Raw genomic sequence first — 18827 nt, forward strand, 5'->3', positions numbered from 1 at the left:
AAATGATATTCATGATACTAATGGAAGGAGAGATTTGTTATTCTGAATTAGTAACAATATTATGGACAATCATTGTCATTAAGAAATCAGGTCCAAAATGATCAATATATGATTTTTTAAAACCCCCATTGAGATGGAGTAATTTCTTTTGCTGTTTTATGCAAGCAAACTTAAAAAAAAAAAAAGACAAAAAATTTTTAAAGGCCAAAACATACCTCTGTAGAATAATGCTTCTTATAATGATGTGACTTCCTATTTCGAAGACTGTTTTCAGAGGCTCTTTCTACATGGCGACGCAATGGGTATCCTGTTTCCAGGCCTTCCTCACTTGATACTTCATCTGAGATATTAGTGATTATCCTTTGGTTGTCCTAAGTTGACCAATACACAAGCACTGTTAAAAGTACATAGCGATCCTGACTAAATTTTTTTTAGATGTTGGGAATAATTTTTTGAGAACAGATAATGTAAACACTTTACAGAATATTTCTCCCCAGAATTATTGACTAATGTATATGCAATTGCCTTGCACGTTCTTTAAAAATCAGATTACATAATAACAGATGTTTTCTCAGGTACTTGAGTGCAGTACAAGCCTTTTGTCTAAATATGCATTAAGCAATTATCTATTTAGCATTTGTACCTTGCCTACTTCCAAAAAGGACTTAAGTTTGCTTATGAAATAGATATAAAAATAAGACAATTAAGAATAAAAATATAACTCCATAAAAAGGGTAAAAGTGTGGGTGTTACCAGACACCTGAGCCAAGCTAATTACTAAAATTGGGAACCAAATCTTGCTCTGAATTTCCTAGTAGGTAAGAGAAGGAAGGAAGGAAGGAAGGAAGAAAGAAGGAAGGAAGGAAGGAAGGAAAGAAAGAAGGAAGGAAGGAAGGGAAGGAAGGGAGGGAGGAAGGGAGGGAGGGAGGGAGGGAGAGAGGCAGGGAGGGAGCATGCACACCCAATGGATACTCTTTACTCATGGATACTCTTTACTCTGTAACAGTCATTTCATCTCTCTGAGCCTATTTCCTTATCTATGAAATGAGAATAACTTTGGCTGTCTACATCAGTGTTGTTCTGAGAAAAGGACTTATTAAAGCTTAAGGCACTATGAAAATGAGGTATTTCTATAATGGAGATAAACCATAATCAACCTACTTTGCCAGAGCTCTCCAATTTTAACCTAAAAAAAAAGTAGTTTGTGAAGGATTACAGAGTAAATAAAAGGGGCTCTCTTATGTTCACAGTCCTCCTAGTAGCCTTAAATCACAGTATATTAATTGAAATAAAATTTCTCAATAAGACTGAGCAAATCATACTTACTCTGTGCTGACTACTGGGTGCATTCCTGACTGTTCCTGTATTCCAGCCTGTCTCTTCTGACCTAATGACTTCACATGGAGGTTCATGATTTTGTATTCCATCCTCGTTGCTTTTAAATGTCTTTTTCCCTTCAAGGGATACATAACCATTATCTGTTTCTGTTGATTTATCGATTGAATTTTTTGTTTTCTTTGACCTAAAGCAGAAAATTAAGCATTATTCATCATGTCTTAAAACCTTTACATTTTATTTTTTGATAACTTTTCATCAATCACATCTACTAGCTAATTAACTTTTAGCTATTAATATATATGTATATATAATTTATCACCAAGAATATTAATGGCTATCCTTATTTGTGAATTGACAGTTTAAATGTCAAAGATAACAGTTTCATAGACTGTAGTCCTAAATAATGCAACAACTGATGTGAAAAATTGTAAGAAAAAAAGAATATTACTCTTTCACTCACTAATTTTAAAAATATCAATTATTTTATGAGAGAATATTTCTCATAACAGGCTTTGTTATTTTCCAAAAGAAGCCAATTTACAGGAAAAAAACTAACATTAGAATATGAAAATTATTTGGTATATACAACAGACTGACAGATAAACTGGCAGTGTTTCAGAAGTTCAAATCCTTTTGTCTTCAGGAACTACAGTGGATGAAAGATAAAAAATGACTCCAATATAAGTTAGTGGGACTTTTAATGTAAACACAAGACCAAAATGAAATGTGCTCAATTCTGATCAAGTTAATGATAAAAGCATGTCATCAAAATGCAATTAATTATGATATAAAAATATCCAACAAATTCCAACAAATTTTACTCAAAGTATCAGTTTTACAGGAAAAGAAAATCAAAACAAATGAAGTATTTTCAAGAAGTTCAAGAAATAAGTCTTACAAAATAGCATGTAAAAGATGTATTTCATTGAACTTGGGTTTAAAAAAAAGTGAAACATGATCCTTAGGATTTTCATCTAATCCTGCTTATTCTCTCACTTGCTAAAATTCCAAAAAATGGTGAGCTGTTTTTGCATTAAGTTTACTTTGCAACTATTTGTTTAAACAAATGATGTTCAACCAATAAACTATCACAACAAATATCTAGTTATTCTTTGTCTATTTGTTCCCATGTACTTTTCTATTCATGTATCTATAATTGCTTCAAACTGTTCTAGTTGTTTTTTCCTTTTTATAACTTCATAAATGTCTTTCCATTTCTTTCTACTCCTTATACTTGTTGATATAAATTGCATTATAGTATTCCAGTAGATTAATATATTTATTAAACCATTTCCTAAGGGCTAGACATTCAGGTTGCTTCAGTTTTTTTCAATTACATGTAATGGTGCTACAAAAATCTTTGAGCAGAGAGCTTTTTGTGTTGTTTTCTTTTCTTTTATTACACTTTCAGGTTATCCCCAAATAATTGAATCAAAGGAAATGTTTGTTTTTGCAACTTTTACTGCTCTGTCAGATCACACTCCAAAAATTTTACAAGTCTGCAATTCCATCAGAAATGGGTGTGTACCTGTTTTATCATGACTTATGGGTATTGAATTTCATTTGTTTTAAAATTGTTTCCCAGTTCAATGAATTTGAGGTTATACTCTAAACGTTGTTTTAATGTGCATTTCTTTGATTAATGAGCTTTTTTGTGTTCTTATATATCACTGTTACTCCCAATTAACCCCATTTTTTCCAAAAGGAGCCTTCCTCATAACAAAGGGAAATTTAAGCAAAACAACCATGTATGACAAATATATGCAGAAGCAATTAAGAGGGGGAAGGGAATGTATTTTAATGTTGATTTCCTTTACCTTATCATGGTCACTGTGAATGGTTCTGCTTTCTTTGTTCTCAGTTTATAGACTTCCCAAGTTTCTCAGATTTCTCATTTTTTTAAGAGACAATAATATTCCACTATGATTACATAACAAAATTTGTTCGGCCATTCTCCATTTTATAAGCAGCCATCCCAACTTTTTTGCTATCGAAAAGTATTTCTATGAATATCTTGCTATATAAGGTTGAGCATTTTAAAATAATTATAAAAAATCCATTTCCTCTTTTGAAAATTGCTCATATTATTTGATATGTGGCCTGGGAGTATATTTATGAAATTTTAACAGCTCCTTATGTATTTCGGATTTCAACTTTCTTCCTATCATATTTACCACAAATATTGTTTCCAAATACATTATTTTTCTTTTGTTTATATTTGGGTACAGATCAAATACAACTATCTTATGCCTAATAAATCCTTCTATTTATTTAACAGAAAAAAAAACTCATCCAAAACTATTCAATTTTCTCCCATTTTAAAGTAATTTTTATGTTTAAGTCTATCCTTTAGACAAAACTCATTCAGATACAGAATGTGAAATAAGAGTCCACATCTATTGACAAATCGTTCACCAAATCCTTTAAGTATGTTTATTAAATAATGAATCCTATCTCCAGTCTTTTTAAAAAGTTTTCATGTTTTTCAAACATTATTCTTTTGCATATATTTAGTTGGATTCTCATATCTTTATTCTATTCCAGTGATCTATTTCTCTATTTTTGTCCCAGAGCCAAATAATATCTATGATAATTGCTATGTAATATGTTTTAAAGACTGAGGATACAACACTACCTTCAACAGCTTTCTTTTTGTATGTCCCTTCATAGTCTTACCTCTGTTTTTTTTTCATAAATTTAATTATGTAAAAAAAACCTCTGACATTTTCATGAGTACTACATTAAATCTGTAAATTCATTATGGGATTGTTATAATTTTTACTATGCTTATTTGATTAAATCATAAACAACTGATGTTCAATCATATAGGTTTTTCTTTTTTATTTCAGAGTTGTTGACATTTTCTTCACTGCCAATAATGTCTATGCTCTTTTCCTATGCATTTGGTATACTCTCTTATTTAAAGTAACTTGAGAAAGAAATACCACTCTGAAATTAACCCTTCTCACAAATATAAATAGACCTGTAGTTCTAATTAAAGTGCTCTTATATTTTAGGTAAAGAATTTCTAAAGAAAATTATTTAGGAAATTGTTTCAATTAGCTTTATCACTGATTCCAATGTAACTTTGCATGTCATTTTTCTTTAATAAATGAGTATGGAAGTACAAAAAAATTACTATATCTGGCTAAGAGTAATATATATGCTTATATATGTCTTTATGTATATTCACACATATATGTGATATAAGCACATATCTGCTACCTTTGTCATATGCCAGTGTACATATATATACATATATATACACACATGCTATACGCATACAAACACATACACAGAGACAGACACCCAGAACCTAGATATTTAAATCTCTCCCATCTCCCTCTTTAAAATTAAAGCATCAGAGTGCTCATAGAAGGAAGATTATTATGTAAATAAATACGGTAATTTTATCTTTCATACCTTTTTTAAAAAGAAAGAGCTGCTACATTAATGAAAAGTAATTTTAAATTATTAAGTAGTATTTCAACTTTAAAATAATATATACATTAATCTCATTTTGAGAGACAAATAAAAACTATTTCAGAAGCAGCAATTTCACGTTTCTTATTCACACATAAAACATCTACTTAAAGTTTTTCAAAATCGTCCCCTTTTAATACTTAAACACAAACACATAAGATAAAGGCTTAAACCAGAGTTAACAGTACTAACAGATCAACTTAGATACTGAGCCACAACTACTTGAGTAATGATGTTAGAAATACCTCTAGGACAGGAAATACATAAAAAATTGAGTTTGATTCAACTTGCTCCAACCAAAAGCTTTGCCAGAAGCAGTATTTCCTACATTGCCTTTCATATATCATAGGATTTGCAAAGCAATAAAATACAAGTGCAGTCACAGCCCAGGCCTATCTAGTATGATGATCAAGTCTTAAACTGACATGAACTGGCACATTTAAAGTGGAATATTCTGAAAATACAGAATTCTCTATTCAGGGAGAAGCATTTATATCACATAGCTACTCTTGAGAAGAAATGACCTTCAGAAAAAGGTAGAAATGGTCACTAACGTTGATTGATGTTTTTGGTCTTTCCACCCAACCCTATCCCCAGAAATAAATTAATGTGCACAAATCATTACAGTGTGCTTATTTTTCATGTTCAAAGTTTTAACCCAGTCAGGAAAAAAGTTTCAACTTCTAAAGGATATGCTGGTTCATGTAGTCCCCAAACTACTGCATGAAACAAATAACATAAACACCACCAATAAAACATTAAGTCAGCCAATTTAAAAGTCAAGTAATGCTTCATACTGCCATGCAGAAAATACAATCTAAATACATTTATTGTAAATATGATAGAAGTATAAAGAGCACAGAAAGCAGCAAGACCAATCTCTCAAAAGTAAAGGATACAATAGGGAATTTTAAGGGGATTATTACCTATACCTCTTGTTTCTGGTTATAGCATCAAGTTGCTGGCCCTAGCATTGCTACAAACTTGGAATTAAGACTGTAGAAGAAGGGAGGGAAATGGGTAAGAGTAAGTGCAGACTAAATAGGTGATGATATACAACTATGAAACAAAAGATACAGAAGGCCACAAATGCCAACATAGACTTCAGTATCTGCCCCTTCGTATGGTACACGCTGCCACACCCCCTTCCTTATGGACTGAGTTTCCTCTTGGAACTCCCTGGATATCTTTTGTGGTTTCCTCCAAGTGATGCAGGCCCTTTCTACTTACATATTGTATATACCTATAAGTTTTTTTAGCTCCTGCTTAGCTCTAAAATTCTGTTAGTTCAACCAAAGAGTTCTGTAAAGTTGGAGGTTTTTTCTCTTGACTGGAAAACTATGGTGCTTTATCTATCTCCTCTCCTGAATTCCTGAAAAAAAAGTTTGTTGCCTTTGCTCAGTCTCCTCTCATTCACTCATTTCTAAACTCACAATGGTCTGATTCTGACTTCACCCCTCACTTGAAATTCTGACATTTCCAAAGTCACCAATGATTTTTTTTTTTGCTTTTTGGAGGGCAATTGGGTTTAAGTAACTTGCCCAAGGTCACACGGCTAGGTTTTCTGTTTGTGTGCGTTAAGTGTCTGAGGCCGGATGCGAACTCAGGTTCTCCTGACTCCAGGGCAGCACTCTACTCACTGCACCACCTAGCCGCCCCTTCCAATGACTCACCTTCTCAGCCTCTTAGCTGCACTGGACACTACTCGCTCTCCTCCACAGTCTCGTGCCTACTCTGCTCCTTTGGTTTTCCTGATATTGTGCTCTCCTGGTTCTCTTTTTACACGTCTGATTTCTCATCAGTCTTCTTTACTGAATCGTCATTTACAATATAACTAGTCACTGTGAATATTTACACTAAGGCTCTATCCTAGACCCTCTTCTCGTCTTTCTCTTTTTCTCTAACTTGGTGATCTCATCAGCTCACGTGGACTTAATTATCTACCAATGCTGATGACTCCCAAATCTAAATATCCAGCCCTAGACTCTCTCCTGAGTTCTAGTTTCAAATTACCAACTGTTTACTGGACATTTTAAACTGAATTCCTTTTAGATATTTCAAACAGAGATTATCTGAAACGAATCCTTTTCCCTAAATCCACCCCATTTTTAAAATTTCTCTTGACCATACCACCCACCCTCCTTAAAGTCTCACAGGCAAGTAACCTTGGGGTCATGAAAAGTCCTTTGTCACTTTCACAAATCTACTCAGTTCTTGTCAATTCTCCCTCTTCATCTCTCACATATGCCCCCTTTTCTACACTCATGCTGCCACCACTCTAATTTGGACCCTCATTACCTACTGTCTGGACTTTTGCAAATGCCTCCTAAAAAGTTTTCCTTCCAAAATATCTTTTTCCTAATTATGAATCTGACTGTGTCACAACCTTATTTTAACTCCCTATTACTTTCAGGGCCAAATATGAAGTGTATATATAGTGTATTTGTGTCTCTTTAGTATTTAAGGACCCTTACAAAAGAGTCCCAAGAGAACTTTCCAGCTCTGTTACACATCACGCTCCTCTGTGCACACTGTAATAAAGCCCAACTGGACTTGCTCTATTTCACACATGGCAACCCAGTTCCATGCCTTTGCACTGGTTCTCCCCAATGCCACCTTACCTCTGTCTCTTGAAAGCCCAAGTTTCCTTCAAGAGCTCTTCACTGTCTCTGCCCTCCAACTGCTAGCACCTTCCCAATAAAATCACCTTTTATCTATTTTGTATATGCATAGCCCCAGTTAGACAGTAAGCTCCTTAAGAGTGGGGATTGTTTTCACTTTTGTTTGTACCTTGGCATCCTGCACAGTATGGGGCACATAGTAGGTGCACACTAAATGTTTGACTGCTTAAGTGACCTGTGTTTTTACTAGTACAGGACACACCTAATGAAGAACCCCCTGTACCAGTGCACACAGGCAACTTCTCTCCAATTTATCATCTTGCCTGGTAAACCAAAACAGTAAGTGATGTGGTCAGGTGTGCTGGCACATAATCTGTAATTCCAGATACAGAGGAACCTGAAGCTGTAGGATCGCTTGAGGTCAGGAGTTCTGAGCTGCAGTGGGCTGTGCCGTCTGAGGTCTAATCCACTAGATTATAAACTCCTTGAGAACAAGGACTGTCTTTTTATTAGCTGTAAATGTATTTTTTATTGTAAATTTAAAAATGTAAACTTTATTCATTGTAAATCTAATTAAATTTATTAATTACATGTACATTTTATTAAATGTATTGTACTAAGCACAATGCCTGGCACACCGGAGGCACTTAATAAATGTTTACTGGACTGGACTGGTCTGCAGTAAGTTCGGCATAAATATGGTGAGTATCTAGGAGCAAGAAGCCACCAGGCTGCCCGAGTGGAGGTAAACCAGACAGGCTGGTAATGTAATAGGTCAAAGCTACCATGACAACCAACAGTAGTACTGCACTAAGGAGTAGCCCTGGAAGTTCCATCCTGGAGGCAAGATGGTTAAACTGAGTCTTAAAGAAGATTCTGTGAATTTATATTAATTTATCATACTGAGAACATCAGTAGTTGAGCCTTCCCATCACATCATAAGCAAACCAGAAACAAATTTTTCTTCTGTCTGCTATTTAAATAGCAGTTAATGGGCTAAATTAAGAACCATGGGAAAGGAAAGGGAGGATCAAGCATATGTCAATATGTCAAAATACTAATTCTAACACAGAAAAATTCTAAGGTTCATATATAAGTTTAAATAGTATATTAAACTGAATCGACTTATTCTTGATAGTACTATGCAATGAAAGAGAATAACAAATTCCATATATCTTTCTAAAGCAGAACACCTTTAGGAATAAAAAATATTTCAGACTAGTGATAAAGGGGTAAGATATCCTATAGATGTAGCATAATAGTCTAATGGCTAGGATATAAAGTGGCATGACATAAAACCTAGTTTTAATAATAGGCTCTGCCACTAACCTTTTCCTCACCAAATAAAAGTAAATGAGAATAGCTTATATTGATATAGCAGTCCATGGGCTATGAAGTGTTTTTTGTCATATCTTTTGATCTTTATAAAAACCCTCAAACTACTATTATATTCCCAATTTTCCATATTAGGAAACTGAAGCTCAGTGAGATTAAGAGATTCACCTGTAAATTATATGGTAGAGGTTATGGTGACAGAGGTGGGATCAGAACCCAGGTTTTCTGATTCCTAATCTGGTGATCTTTCCACTGTACCAACCTATTTCTATTTTGCTTAGAACTGAGAGGGAAAAATAATTCTCACCCATGCTTAACATGAATATTGTCAAAGTTGACTAAATTTTTAGCAGTAAAATTTTTAGCAATCTTTTTACTGCTATAACCCTTTAGTGGACACATAAGTATTTTATCAGACATTACGAAAATGCAATGTCATGATAATATATAGTAAAGAGTCAAAGTTTCCTTTTAGCTTATTGGAAATAATTAGGTAAGGAGTGAACATTGCCAGAAAATGGCCTATTTGAAAAATATACTTTAGCTTTCAAAGGAATGCTTTAAAAAAAAAAGTTTAAAATCCATTCATATTACACTTTTATACAGCAATATATTTTAAAAGAATATCAATAAAATTATGATCAAATAAGATTGGTCCAATGCACAATTTAATAATGCAGGATAAACTTGATCAGCATAAGAGCACAATTAGAAAAATGCAATGTTAGTATAGGAGTTAACACGAGAACAAAGTATATATTCATTTACATTATCCCTTTTCTTGATTTATGTTAATTTAATTACAGCTATAATCAATATTTTCACCAAAGTTTCTAATTTTTCAGACCTACTGCACATGTACATTCAACAGAATTGGAATGTTTAAGAGTTCAAAAGAATAACTTTATGTTGGTCAGACTGACTTAGTTACATGTATTCCTAAATTTTGCTGCAATTATACTCTCCCCTATTCTAACATATTCATTAAGAATGAAAGCTAAAAAAGAAAAATTAATTTTATAAAGTAATATGTCATATAATAAATTAAAATGAAATTTTTTTTACTTCAACAGACCCATTTGTTTTAATTAAAATGGGTTAGAATCCTAAAAGCAAAGATTTGAGGGAGATAATTTTCATACAATTCAATTCTATACCAAAAAACTGAATCAATATCCATAATTATAGTAGAGTGCAATTTCCCCAGTTATTTGAATTATAACAGTAGTAGTGCTAAGGAAATTAACAAAAAATCCTATTAAAAAAAGTTATTCACCTTTTATGTTGTTTCTGAAATATATCTATACTTATATATCTCTAAATTAATCTGTGATTTTCATTTTTCACTGCATATAATAAAACTTATAAAACAAGGATCACATTGCTATATAAGAATTTCGTACATAGGTGTGTATTGTATACACATGTGGATTATACCCATGCATACAAATTTCCAGAAAAGGGATAATGCATCTCTAAGAGAAACACAGCCTTACACAAATACAAACCCTGATAAAAAGAAAGCAGCATGCCAGAGCTCTCTGAAGACAGCGCCAATGCTGTACGAAGTGCTGGTGCCACGGCTCTGAACTGTTCCTTCCTGTGTGTTATCTGTCGTACTAGAGCCATCTCCTTCCCTATGTACCTCCAAATGTGCTGCTTTTCTTAATTTCCTTCATCAGAAGAGATTAAAAGTGGAAGGCAGCTTGATAAGAGTTAATAACCACCTGCTCTGGAGTGTGTTCAGCAATTTATATAAACATAAAAGACAGGAACTTTAACACATAGTAACATGTAGATTTACTGGTTAAGGTTTAATCAAAACAGCATGAAGTACATTCAAAAACCAATTTCTATTGGTGCTAATATATTTGCTCCATGCTCATACTGGCATATCAGTGGACATTCAGGTATAAGGATCACACTGAACAGATGTTTACAAAAGAATGTCTTTCCTTTTTGTGTGCCAATTACCTGCAGATGAAGAAAACCATGATTAGAGCTAATTATAATCTAATTTCTAATGTCATTAAAATACTATGAATACATTTTATCCTAAAAATGGAAATGAAGGATTGGTTTCAAATTCAAAACCACAATACTTGAAATTTATGAAAATAGCAATCACTGAGCAACAATGATCAAAAGAGGAATCACTTTAATTGTTCTTTAAAACAGAATCCACTGTTACTAACTCACCAATGAGACATAACTGGCTTATGTAAGCAAAGGAAAATATTCAATTACTTCAAAATTTCATTAGCACTCAATAAATGGGATTTTAAAAGAATTTTATTTAACACATGTTTATGCTACATCTTGTTATCTTAACTCCAAATTGGTCTTAAATGGTAAATCCAACAAAATATACCACAAGACTAATCACTGTCAGTAACTAAAAATTCTCTTGGGGAAAAAAGTAAGTGTAACTACTTAAAAAAATTACAAGACATGATAATAGGGAATATAATTTTTGGAGGTCAATCTTCAAGATGAGGGCTCATATGTAAAAAGTAATTTAACAAGAAAGCACGTTTTATTTTTTTGTAGATAAAAACAATAATCAAGAAACCTATAAAACACTGCACTGTTCCTCCCTTGTGTGTTATCTGTAGAACTAGAACCTGAATCATTTTACACACACAAAATCCTTGTTTAATGAAAAACTTTGTCACTTTAGAACACCTTACCTTCTTCTTTTGCCCCCACTGCTAAGAGCAGGCTTAGGGGTCCTGGTTGAAACAATCTGGCAATGTACAGTTCCCAGTAGCAGCATTAGCCATACTGGCCCAATTACTTCAGTCAGAGGAATACTATGTGGGCCTGGAGCTGAACAGAATAATACTATTGCAGCAACTGCAAAGTAGGAAAGAAAAAGTTTAATTATGTCCATTGCTATTTCCAAAATTTTATTTTCTAGAAAAGTACTCATATTGCATGATGCCAGCTAATTTTTAGACTTTGAATTATAAGTTAAAAACATTACTTTAGCAAAGTTCTGTCAAACATTTTTATTGTTAGCAGCAGGTTGAACTTACTATATTCAAAGAACCATGCCATAACTCAACTTAATAACAAAAGTAAATAATTCAAAAGTACATAGAAATTGTACTTAGATCTAGAATATTAAAAGAATATGACTAATATTAAATATATTTATCCCTTTGTGTTTCAAATCTAGATGCTCTGTGATAGCCTGATTTTGTAAGTCATACATATGTTAAAAAAGAAAAAAAAATCTGTTTGGTTCCATCATATTAAATTACTAATTAAAACTTTCCTGAGCATATTTTTTCTAGTAAAACTACTACATATACATCAAGGCTTGAAATTATCAATGATTAATATATGTGAAAGTATTTTCTAAACCATAAAGCACTTCAAGTTAGATATTATTTTCCTTAGGAATTTCAGGTTTCTCGTATTTATCCATTGTCATTGAAGAGAATCCAAAAATCTATTCCATCTTTAAGTATTTCAGATATGTCCAATTAAGATAAATTTTCACATATAAAATATGACAAGATAGCATTGGAAGATCACTGTGTGACTGTTTAGTCTTAATTTCCCTTTCTTTAGGAAAGACTATTCTTAAACCAACCCAGTCAAATAATGACAGTTGAATGAATGAATTAATGGACTGATGCAAGAAAATCCATTTATTACTTACTATATCCTTTCTGAGCTAACATGTAAAGCACTCTGCAAAATTTAAAACACTGTGTTTGAACAGTGAAGTAATGATGATGCTTCTAAGAGTGGTACTTTCCCCTCATACTTCATAGTATTTTTAAGGATCAACTTTATTTTCATTAACCGTAAGATAACAAGAAGCAGCAAAACCTAATGTCATAAAAACTAAGTGTTCTAAATACTTAGAAATTTACCTAGAAGTGGTAAGGAATAGAGGATAAAACAAAGCTGCTTGCTATAAGCAGGTACCTATCCCCAGCAGAATTAAAACTATTTGAAGGTAGGGACTATTTTGTTTGTCTTTGTATCACCAGTGCATCTCACTATAACAAGGATTTAATAAATGTTTGTGGAATTAAATTACAAAAACTCCAGCATTTTTGGTAAATCTTATATAGCAATAAGATAGGATGGTTACAACAATGGGGAGAAATATTAATATATCTTATATCATACTCACAAAATAATTACAATATTATTTTCTTATTACAGGAAAACTTGTTTTTAAAAGCCATTTGTATTTTTTAAAGTTGCCTTTTTCACAGAAAGCCTGAAGAATTAATTTTAATAAACAATTTATAAAGCCTATAAAAAAAGCCCTTTTTAGCTAGATTTTTTCCAGTACAACCATTCTATATACAAATTAAATTGTAACTTGCAAATACTTTGTGTTGTTTATTTACATGAAAATAAGACGCATCAAAAATTATTTCAGAGGGGAGACACATCTGCTAAATGCTAGATAAAGTTAGTTTCCCAGAAAGGTACCCTTAAGGGCTTCTTTCCTAAGATATTTAATTTTCTTGCTAAGACAGGTATTGATGTGTATAAACTGAATTGGTCTTATAAATTTAAAAAAAAAAATCCCTTGGGAGTGGCTAGGTGCCATAGTGAATAGAGCACTGGCCCTGGAGTCAGAAGGACCTGAGTTCAAATCTGTCCTCAGACACTTGACACACTTACTAGCCATGTGACCTTGGACAAGTCATTTAACCCCAATTGCCCTGCCTTCCTGTCTCCAAAAAAAAAAAAAAAACCTAAACCCCTCCCTTCCTCTGAGGTTCCTATCAACCTTAGAGGTTCTGAAAGTTTTACTAGTTGTTCCTCAAACTGTTAATATCTTACATATCTGCAATCACATTTCCTTGTGGCAAACAATAGTAATGAGCTACTAGCTAAAATAAAAGGCTGTAAATTCTTTTTTTTTCCAAGTGAAAAAAAAATTTAAATACAATTTATTTTCCAATTACACGTCAAGCAATTGTTAGCATTTATTTTTACAAGATTTTTTCCTTTTCTCTCTCCCCTCCTTTCTTCCAACAATGGTAGGCAATTTTATATAGGTTATACATGTGCTATCATGTAAAACATATTTGCATATTAGTCACAGTAGTGAAAGAAGAAATAGATCAAAAGAAAAAAACACAAAAAAGAAAATGAAAATAATATGCTTCAATCTGCATTCAGAGTCCATCAATTCTTTATCGGGGAAGTGGACAGCATTTTCCTTCAAGAGTCCTTTGTACTTGTCTTGGATCATTGTGTTGTTAAAAAGATCAGTCATTCATAGTTGGTCATCACACAATGTTGCTGATACTGTGTACAATGTTTTCCTGGTTCTGCTCATTTCATTTTGCATCAGTCTGTACAAGGCATTCCAAGTTTTTCTGAAATCTGCCTGTTTATCATCTCTTATTGCACAATAGTATTCCATTACATTCATATACCACAACTTGTTCAGTCATTCCCCCACCCAAATTGATTGGCATTCTGTCAATTTCCAATATTTTGTCACCACGAAAAGGGCTTCTATAAATATTTTCACATACATAGGTCCTTTCCCCTTTTTATGATCTCTTTGGGATATAGACCTAGTAGTGGTATTACTGGATAAAAAGGTATTCACAGTTGGGGTTTTTTTAACTTAGTATTTTCCCCCATTTATGTGTAAAAACAACTGTTTCTACAGTAAAAACAACTGTTAACATTCATTTTTAAAACTGAGTTTCAAATTCTCTCTTCCTCCCTCCCCACCCACCCTCATTGAGAAGGAAAGCAATTCAACATAGGTTACACATATGTAGTCCTGCAAAACATACCCATAATACATGTTGTAAAAGAAAACATAGACAAGAAAAAATACTCAAGAAAAATAAAGTAAAACAGAAAAAGTATACATCAATCTGTATTCAGACACCGTCAGTTTTTTCTCTGGGGAAGGATAGCATTTTTCATTTTAAGTCCTTCAGAGTTGTCTTGGTTCACTGTATTGCTGAGAATAGCTAAGTCATTCACACTTGATCATCTTATAATACTGCTGTTACTTTGTACACAGTACATTTCACTTTGCATCAGCCCATGCAAGTCTTTTCAGGTTTTTCTGAGAGCATCCTGCTCAGCCTTTCTTAAAGCACAATAGTTTTACATTATAATCACATATAACAACTTGTTCAGTCATTCCCCAATTGATGGGCATTCCCTCAACTTCTAATTCTTTACCCCCAAAAAGAGCTGCTATAAATATTTTTGTACATATAGGTCCTTATCCTTTTAAAATTTCTTTTGGGACACAGAACTAGTAGTGGTATTGCTAGCCCAAAGGGTATGCATGGTTTTATAACCCTCTGAGTATAATTCCAAATTGGTCTACAGAAATGACTGAGTCCATTAACAGTGCAATAAAGTCTCATTTTCCCCATTTTTATTTTACCTGTTCTGTCCTAATCTAACAGGTATGAGGAAGCATCTCAAAATTGTTTTAATTTGCATCTTTTCAATCAATAGTGAGTTAAAGTATTTTTTCATATGGCTATAAATAGCTTTGATTACTTTATTTGAAAACGTTTCATATCTTTTGATCATTTATTAATTGGGGAATAGCTTTTATTTTTATAAATTTGACTCAGTTCTCTGTATGAGAAATGAGACCTTTATCAGAGAAACTTGCTTCAAATGTTTTTTCACAGTTACTACTGCTAACTCTATTTCTCTCTACCCTATTCCCCCCAAGCCCCCCTATCTATTCAATCTTCTCTTTCCTTTCACCCTGTCCCTCTTCAAAAATGTTTTGATTCTGATTAACCCCACCGCAGTCTGCCATCCCTTCTATCACCCCACCCTCCTACTTTCTTGTAGGGTGAGATAGATTTCTATACCCAACTGAGTGTCTATGTTATTCCCTCTTTGAGCCAATTCACTTCTCCCATCGTTCTCTCCACTATAAAAGTTTTTTCTTGACTCTTTTATGTGAGATGATTTACCCCATTCTACTTCTCCCTTTCTTCCTCTCAGTACATTCTTCTTACCCCTTAATTTTACTTTTTAGATATCATCTCTTCACATTCAACTCACACCTGTGACTCTGTCTATATATATTCCTTCTAACTACTCTAATAATGAGAAAAGTCTTATGAGTTCCCAGTATCATCTTCCCATGTAGGAATGTAAACAGTTTAAACTTATTAAGTCCCTTATTATTTCCCTTTCCTGTTTACCTTTTTATACTTCTCTTAAGTCTTGCATTTTAAAGTCAAATTTTCTATTTAGCCCTGGTCTTTTCATCAAGAATGCTTGAGGCCCGGAGTCGGGAGGACCCAAGTTCGGTTCTGGCCTGAGACACTTAACACCCACACAAAAATACTAGCCGTGTGACCTTGGGCAAGTTACTTAACCCCAACTGCCCTCCAAAAAAAAAAAAAAAGAATGCTCGAAAGCCCTCTATCACACCAAATATCCATTGCCCCCCAACGCGAAGGGTCATACTCAATTTTGCTGGGTAAGTGATTCTTGGTTGTAATACTAGCTCATTTGCCCTTGGGATTATCATATTCCAAGCCCTCTGGTATTTTAAGGTAGAAGCTACTATATCTTGTATAATCCTGAATGTGGCTCCACGATATTTGAATTGTTTCTTTCTGGCTGCTTGCATTTTTTTCTCCTTTACGTGGGAACTGTGGAATTGGGCTATAATATTTCTGTGAATTTTCATTTTGGGATCTCTTTCAGGAAATGATCAGTAAATTCTTCCAATTTCTCTTTTAGCCACTAGTTCTAGAATATCAGGGCAGTTTTCCCTGATAATTTCTTGAAGGACCATGTCCAATTTTTTTTTTATCATGCTTTTCAGGTAGTCCAATAATTTTTAAATTATCTCTCCTGGTTTTCCGGGTTAGTTGTTTTTCCAATGAGGTGTTTCAAATTGTCTTCTATTTTTGCAATATTTAGGTTTTGTTTTATTGTTTCTTGATTTCTCAAAAAATCATTAGATTCCATTTGCTCCATCCTTATTTTTAAAGAATTATTTTCTTCACTGAACTTTTGGACCTCCTTTCCTATTTGGTCAATTCTGTTTTGTAAGGCAATCTTCTCCTCAATGGCTTTTTTGAACCTCTTTTACCATTTGATCTACTCTGTTTTTAAAGATGCTATTTTCTTCAGTATTTTTTGTGTCTCCTTTACCAAGCTGTTGACTCACTTTTCATGATTTTCTTGTGTCACTCCCATTTCTTTTCCCAATTTTTCTTCTATCTCTCTTACTTGATTTTCAAAATCCTTTTTGAGCTCTTCCAAAGCCTGAAACCAATTCATATTTTTCTTGGAGGCTTTGGATGTAGGAGATTTAACTTTGCTGTCTTTTTCTGAGTGTGTGTTTTGATCTTCCTTGTCATCATAGTAAGTTTCATTAGTCAGAGATTTTTTTTTAATTTTCATTGTTCATTTTCCCAGCTAATTACTTTCCTTTTTTTTAATCAAATGCTTTATTAACTTCTAGTTTACATCATTCATTTCCACAAGATTTTTGAGTTACAAATTTTTCTCCATGTTTTGCCCCCTACCCACCGCCCCAAAATAGCAATCCCACTGGATATCCCCTCCTCCAATCTGCTCTCTCCCATATCTTTGCCCATACCCCCTCCAACTTTCCAGTAGGGCACAGTGGATCTCTATGCCCCAGGGCCTGTATATTTTATTTCCCAGTTAAATGTAAAATAATATTAATGATAGTATATATATATATATATATATATATATATATATATACACATATATATATATTAAACATTTGATTTTAAAGCTTTGAATTCCAGATCCATTCCCTTCCTCCCTTGTCACCCATCCTTACTGGGAAGATAAGCAATTCAATATAGGTTGTACATGTGTAGCTATGCAAAACATTTCCATAGTGGATATATTGTAAAAGACTGATTATATTTTCCTCTCTTCTATCCTACCTCCCACTTGGGTCTGTTCTCTAATTTGATCCTGTCCCTTTTCAAAAGTGGGTGCTTCCAACTTTCCTCCCCCGAAGCCTGCCCTCCCCTCCATCACCCCCCTCTCATCCCCTTCCCCCTTACTCTCCTGTAGGGTGAGATACCCTATTTAGTGTGAAAATCATTCCCTCCCTAAGCCAAATTCAATGAGAATAAGGTTGACCCATTCCCTTTTGACTTCCTGTTCTTCCCATTATAACCATTTTCCCTTGCCTCTTCTATATGAGAAAGTTTACCCCATTCTGTCTCTCCCCATCCCCTCTCATTATATTCCTCTCTCATTCCTTCCAATTAAATTGGTCCTGTGCCCTCTATCTATGTATATCTGCACACACATATACACACAGTCACATATGTATTCATACACCCATATACCTACCTATACAGACATATATATATATTATATATACATTTCTATTCTCTTCAATTATTCTCATACTGAGAAAAGTTTCATAAGTTGCAATTATCGTTTTTCCATGTAGAGATATACTTTGATAAGTTCCTCATGATTTCTTTTCCCTGTTTACCTTCTCATGCTTGTCTTGCTTCTTGTATCTCAATGTCAAATTTTCTATTCAATTCTGGTTTCTTCATCAAGAATGCTTGACAGTCCTCTATTCCACTGAATGACCATATTTTCCCCTGAAACATGGTACTCAGTTTTGCTGGGTAGGTGATTCTTAGTTTTAATTCCAGCTCATTTGACCTCCGGAATATCATATTCCGAACCCTTCAATCCCTCAGTGTAGAAGCTGCCAGATCCTGTGTTATCCTGATGTGTTTCCACAGTATTCAAATTGTTTCTTCCTGGATGCTTGTAATATTTTCTCCTTGATATGGGAACTCTGGAACCTGGCTATAATATTCCTAGGAGTTTTCTTTTGGGGACCTTTTACAGGAGGTGTTCGATGGACTCTTTCGTCTTCTATTTAGCCCTCTGGTTCTAAAACATCAGGGCAATTTTCCTTCAGAATTTCTTGAAGGATTATTTCTAGGTTCTTTTGGTGATCATGGCTTTCAGGTAGTCCAATAATTTTTAAATTATCTCTCCTGAATCTATTTTCCAGGTCGGTGGTTTTCCCAATGA

General features: G+C 33.6%; 1 protein-coding gene across 4 annotated transcripts in view; it reads right to left on the minus strand.

Annotated features, from left to right (window-relative positions):
- The window catches only part of LOC138176034 (protein PHTF2), a 183952-nt gene that overhangs the window by 46699 nt on the left and 118426 nt on the right, over positions 1–18827 (minus strand). For 3 of the 4 annotated variants that reach the window (XM_069106766.1, XM_069106770.1, XM_069106768.1), the window contains exons 6-9: positions 11468–11633; positions 10286–10450; positions 1327–1522; positions 216–371 (exon numbers count right to left, since the gene is read on the minus strand). In XM_069106766.1, coding sequence (XP_068962867.1) covers positions 216–371; positions 1327–1522; positions 10286–10450; positions 11468–11633 — 683 coding nt within the window. The remainder of the gene's footprint in view (positions 1–215; positions 372–1326; positions 1523–10285; positions 10451–11467; positions 11634–18827) is intronic. The other variant, XM_069106769.1, reaches the window with a different exon arrangement.

The sequence above is a fragment of the Petaurus breviceps genome, unplaced genomic scaffold, assembly GCF_028583685.1.
Source record: "Petaurus breviceps papuanus isolate PSGF00001 unplaced genomic scaffold, PetGlider_PUasm1.0 80, whole genome shotgun sequence".
NCBI classification, from domain to species: domain Eukaryota; kingdom Metazoa; phylum Chordata; class Mammalia; order Diprotodontia; family Petauridae; genus Petaurus; species Petaurus breviceps.